The 5,774-nt window shown below is 35.4% G+C and overlaps 1 protein-coding gene across 1 annotated transcript; it reads left to right on the top strand.

Moving 5' to 3' along the window:
* The first annotated feature begins 473 nt into the window (after positions 1–473).
* Positions 474–4,396, top strand: LOC119640824. The gene is made up of 4 exons (XM_038039074.1): positions 474–592; positions 1,430–1,830; positions 1,917–3,431; positions 3,499–4,396. Exons 1-4 carry the CDS (start codon positions 486–488, stop codon positions 4,212–4,214), a joined length of 2,739 nt encoding a protein of 912 aa, XP_037895002.1. The 5' UTR covers positions 474–485; the 3' UTR covers positions 4,215–4,396.
* The last annotated feature ends 1,378 nt before the right edge of the window (positions 4,397–5,774 follow it).

Below are 5,774 nucleotides of genomic sequence, written 5' to 3'. Positions count from 1 at the left end.
CTTCCCCATAGCCAAAAAAAAACCTTAAGTAAACAAGATTTTCTAAATATTTTCATCAATAGCTTGTAAAAATCCTTACTGCTGTTCATCGATAATGAAAATGGAAAATAGAAAATTTAATTAAAGAATCAACTCAATCGCACGCTCATAGTTCTCCGGTCCACGCCGCAGTTATTAATTTTTTTTTTTTTTTAATTCCATTCTACGTTCGATCAACTGTCAGTTTTGAATACGATCCGTAATGTAACTCGGAGAAATCATAATTTTTACATATCACACAAGAATAAAAAGAAAAAACTCGTCACAAAACTATTTAGAGATATTGGCGGACATTGTTCGCGCATCGTTTTAAAAAAAGTGTCAATTGAAGTGCAATGATTTATGAAAATACCCCTTGGTTTATGTATAAAATTTTGTTAAAGCGGAATAAATTAAATTAATAAAGTAAATAAACTAATTAATATTAATCAGAAAGCAATACGAAAATGTTAAGTTCAAGTGCAACTGAAAGCTACAATGAAGTGAGCCAAGTTGAGCTTTTCAACCGCACGGATCCTATTTACTCCATTAAGCCGGACTTCATAACGCAGTGGTAAATAAAATCATCCTTTGAAAAAAACAAAAATTCCCCAACATTGCCCAAATGGAACGTCAAATATTTGCATAGATTTTAAGCCTGAACTACCCCTCTTTAGAAAAGCGGTCACTAGTTTGACGAATACATTACAAAATGCATATGAACAACCGCGCTTCTTATTGCAAATATCGTTTACGGAAAGAGGGCAAGAAATACCGAGACATATAAAATTTATCACTCCGATCTGGAAATATACTAGTCTGGGGACACGCGCACAAGCTCTATAAAATCTATGTACACTTAATCGGGGTAAGATTCTCACCGCTGCAACAAACAACCACAACAAATTTCCCTGTACTAGTTTTACAATTTAAACCATTATTAATTCATTCTTTGCCGGTTGTTAAGCTCCTCGCCTTGAATATATATTATCCTTGCTCGCAAGGTCAGAGTTGTGATTTACGGGTCAAATTTCTCTTAAGGAGTGTTGCAATTTAATGAAATGAAAACTTAAACGTAACCTAAGCTAAGGCGGTATGCGATATCTTGTTCTCCATTGGAACTATCGTTAACCCTTTCCCTACTGGTTACTGAGTTCGTTGTTTTGAATATATACTCTTCTTGCTTGCGAAGAACCGATAAGTTGAAAGGTGTGTTTTGCAATTTAATTGAGAACTTAAATCTAACCTAACATAATACAGACGTCTTATATTCCTTTGGAGCTAGCATTAACCCTTTCTTTACTGGGTATTGAATATAAGCTCCTCTTAGTTTAAAGATAATCTGAAACGGTAATAACTCATTTAAACTTTTACTATTAATTAACAATTTATTCCCTTCCATATCCAATAGGAGGCATAAAAAAGAACAGGAAAAGCTATGCCGATATGTCTATAATCATTTAGTAGAGCATACTAATTGCAAACGCATTCTTGAAGCTGCGCAATTAGGTAAAGTTTTTATCAGAAATAATGGGGATTTAAATGCATGGAATAAAGGAGATCTGGAGCAATTAATGGCATATATAAATGAAAGTGTAAATGCAACTAACACAGTCCCCGAAAGTCTCGAGCCAGTATTACCACCATTTGAACTATGGCAGACAGTGGCTATAGCGTTATGCTTAGCTATTTGTATTATACTGACAGTGGGTGGAAATATTTTAGTGCTGCTTGCCTTCATTGTGGATCGCAATATACGGCAGCCGAGTAATTATTTTATAGCCTCTTTAGCAGCGACTGATATGTTAATAGGTAAGAGCACTAAATGTAAACTAAATACACTGTAAATCTCTGGCATCTATTGTTTACCTTTATTGAAAACTTTTAAACATTTTTAGGAACAGTCTCCATGCCGTTCTATACAGTTTATGTTCTGATGGGGTATTGGGATCTTGGACCATTACTTTGTGATTTATGGCTTTCGGTAGATTATACCGTTTGTTTAGTCTCTCAATACACAGTATTACTTATAACAATTGATCGGTATTGTTCGGTAAAAATAGCAGCCAAATATCGAAGCTGGAGGACAAAGAGGCGGGTTATATATATGGTGACAATAACTTGGATTATTCCTGCCTTATTATTTTTTATTTCAATCTTCGGATGGGAACACTTTACTGGAAAACGTGATTTGCTGCCTGGTCAATGCGCTGTTCAGTTTCTTAAGGATCCAGTTTTCAATACGGCCTTAATAATTGGCTATTATTGGACCACGTTAATTGTGCTGTTCATTTTATACGGCGGCATATATCGGACTGCCTACGAAATGCAAAAACGAAGTGAAGCCAAGCAAAGAAAAATGCAATCTATGGTCGCTTTAAGTGCGGGTGCCATGTCAATGGGTGTGGCGGGACATGCAGCCAGCATAGGGGTAATTGAAGAAAATATGCTTAAAACAAAGCCAAACTTTGAAGAAGATTCTGCTTTAACAAATACCAAAAAATTATCGGACGGACAATCAAATACTTTAACACATACTATGGGGTCAATTAATGGAACTTTACAAGAAGACGATATCAATGAGCGGATTTCTGACGAAAAGGTCAACGACGAAAGCAAAGCTGAAATGGCTGATGTAGAAAAAAGCGAACGTTCAAGTAGTCCGGCTTTTGATTCCGATGATGAAAGCTCAATTAATCAAACGCAGCAATTGATTAATCAACCGAAATTACCAAATTTGGGTAAACGATCTTCAATTGGTTTAATGTTTGGTGCACAAGCGGCGTTGCTCGCTACTAAAAGCTTATGCACACCCACTACATCAAAATCTAGTGAGGCAGTCCCTTCATCATCGTCGGGTAAAAGTTCCCCACATCTGTGCAAAAAATCAGAAACTAAACAGAACAAAGATGAAATCCATTATTATGGAACAATTGATCGACCTAAACGTTCATCGTGCGCTACACTTTCTCAAATTGTGGAAATAAATAAATCAACTGGGATTAGCCAAGGCAACCTAAATGAAACGACTAAAAGATCCTCAATATTAATAAATGATTCAACTACAGAAGAGAGTTCTGATCGTCAAATCATCCATCATCAGAGTTTAACTCAAACTATTTTGCCACCACCAGAGCAATTTCAATCGAACTCACCATGCCACGAACCAGATACAAATAGTGATTTGCAACTAACGTATGACTTTATGGCGAATAATTCAGAGTTGCAATTCATGGATGAAAGTTCAATAAGATTAATGTCAGCAACAACCAATGGTAGTTTAAGTTATACCCTTGATAATCCGGTTCCCTGTGAGAAGTCTCACATAGAAGCCAAATTCAATGCAGCGAGCACCTTAGTCAATACTACTACACTGGAGAAGAGGGATTTAGATGCGCAATACGAATATCAAGGTAAATTTTTTTCCTATTGGTTGCGAAAAAAAAAACAATAAAAATCATGTGAAATCTTTTAATGCAGATTTGGCGAACATCGAAAAAATTCCTGAGAAAGATAACGTCAGTTCGACAGATTTCACAACCGCATTGCCGCAGGGGCATGCAAGGCCGCTGAATGCAGGAAAAGAAGATTCTCGAGAATACGCAGTCGACAAATTGGGTTCGAAACCAACAACAGCTGAAGAAACAATCGAGAAAAATCAAGTCAACGCTAACACACCACAAGTTACTTCATCTACAAAAAATTCCGATTCAGACGATTATCTAACAACGGAACAAACTGCCGAACAAAATTTAGCAAAAGAATCCAGCATAGAAAACAAGAATCAGAAGAAGAGAACAACAGACCCGACATCAAAAGATATTGGACGAAATTCTAGTAAAAAACACTTTATCTCCTCTATAGGTAAACATTTTAAAAGTAAAAAGGCCACGATACCTTTAGTTATTGGAGTGGGAAGACAAAAATCAAAATCGGAAAATCGGGCACGAAAAGCATTTCGTACTATATCTTTTATACTTGGCTGTTTTGTAGCCTGTTGGACACCTTATCATGTGCTCGCCTTAGTTGAAGGCTTCTGCAGGCAACCACCTTGTACCAATGAACACTTGTATATGTTTTCATATTTCCTCTGCTATGCCAACAGTCCGATGAATCCGTTCTGCTATGCTCTTGCTAATCAACAATTTAAGAAGACTTTTACACGCATTTTAAAGGGAGACTTGCACATGACTTAAATAAATATGTAATTAAAAAAAAATATATATATCGACAAAGAGGGGTCTTCGTGAAATTAGATACAATCTAGACGTGTTGTCTTCCCAATCCTTTACATTTCATAAACGCAATTCAATTAAAAGTTATGACACAAGTCAATTGTGTAAAACCTATGTATCTATCACTTTACTCTTTTATATACGAGTATAAAATTGAACTCAAATATTCTCAATTATAGCGATTGATCTAAACGCCGTAGCTACTATCATATTTTGGTAGTTGATTAAAAAAAAAAAATACACATGTATTTTGAGACTACGCGATCTGTTGTAGACATATATATACATATATATATTCTCGTATTAAGTTGTAGAGATACATATTATTATGCTTTAATATTAAATTTTAGACAATAATCAAAGAATAACTTGTTACACATTACGTAAGATCTGTTTTGAAAGTACATGAACTCATTCATATTTACATTAAACGCAATTATTAGTAAAACGAAATAAATTTTCGTATTTCAACGGATGTGCATAAATATATATCGATTTTAAATTTTCCAATTTCCTAGGAACAATTTTTCTTCTCTCTAGCTCTCTATAATGCAAAATTACAATCGACGAACATGGCTGCATGTAAATAATGAAATTACGGTAACTACGTTCGACAAGTCGTTTCTTCTTCGAACTTCGTAGTTGATAATTTGATTCTTTTATTTTTTGTGATAATTTAATAAATTGCTTTATTTGGTTAACGTCCTCGTACATCGCAAACATTCGGTATTTTCAATCTTTTGCAGAGAGAGTCCTATTATCCAGTTCCTAAGCAACCAGCATGCTAAATAATGCTGTACGTTCGCGCTCATTGAGACCTATCTAATTTCCGTATATTGTTTCAGGTAAGGTCCACTTTGGACTGAACACGTTACAAGAGTTATTAGCTTAGAACTATCAATCCAATGTATCCGATTCAATCTTCTGAGGACGTTTAAGCAAAGCAATTTAAATTAAACGCAAGAATGCAGTTTAGATTCCCTTGGTAAAATCTGGAGTCCAATAACGATGTACGTATGGCATCCAATTAACGATGCGGATCATTTTCCATTTTATTAAACCGTATCAGGTAAACAGTGTAGAACTTTCTGAGATTTCGCAAGATTCTTCTCTTGGATCTTAATTGGATTTGACGTATTCTGGTAGACATCAATCAAAATTGAATGACGTACTTGGTGGCGACTTCAATGCTGATTGTGCGTCTGATTGGGGCTGCTCCATTTGTGAAAACATCTATATTGATTTTAGGTATTGTCACGGTTGTGCTACTGTCAACCTGCATTAGCAATTTTTGGCCGACATGTATTGCCATTGGAATTTTAACGGCTACCTTCTCTACTGGCCTGTCGTATTTGAGTGGATCCAGTCGCATATTAGAAGCAATATCCAAGGATCAAGTATTTGGTTCATGCTTGAATTTTATCGTAAAAGACACATGGAAAGGCAATGCAATTGTGACTATTGTAATAAGCTAGGCTTTAGTTGAAGCTATACTTTCGATTGGTTCTTTAAACAGCAATG

Source organism: Glossina fuscipes, unplaced genomic scaffold (assembly GCF_014805625.2).
Source record: "Glossina fuscipes isolate IAEA_lab_2018 unplaced genomic scaffold, Yale_Gfus_2 128, whole genome shotgun sequence".
Taxonomy (NCBI): Eukaryota; Metazoa; Arthropoda; class Insecta; order Diptera; family Glossinidae; genus Glossina; species Glossina fuscipes.
This window is presented reverse-complemented; position numbering and strand designations above follow the sequence as displayed.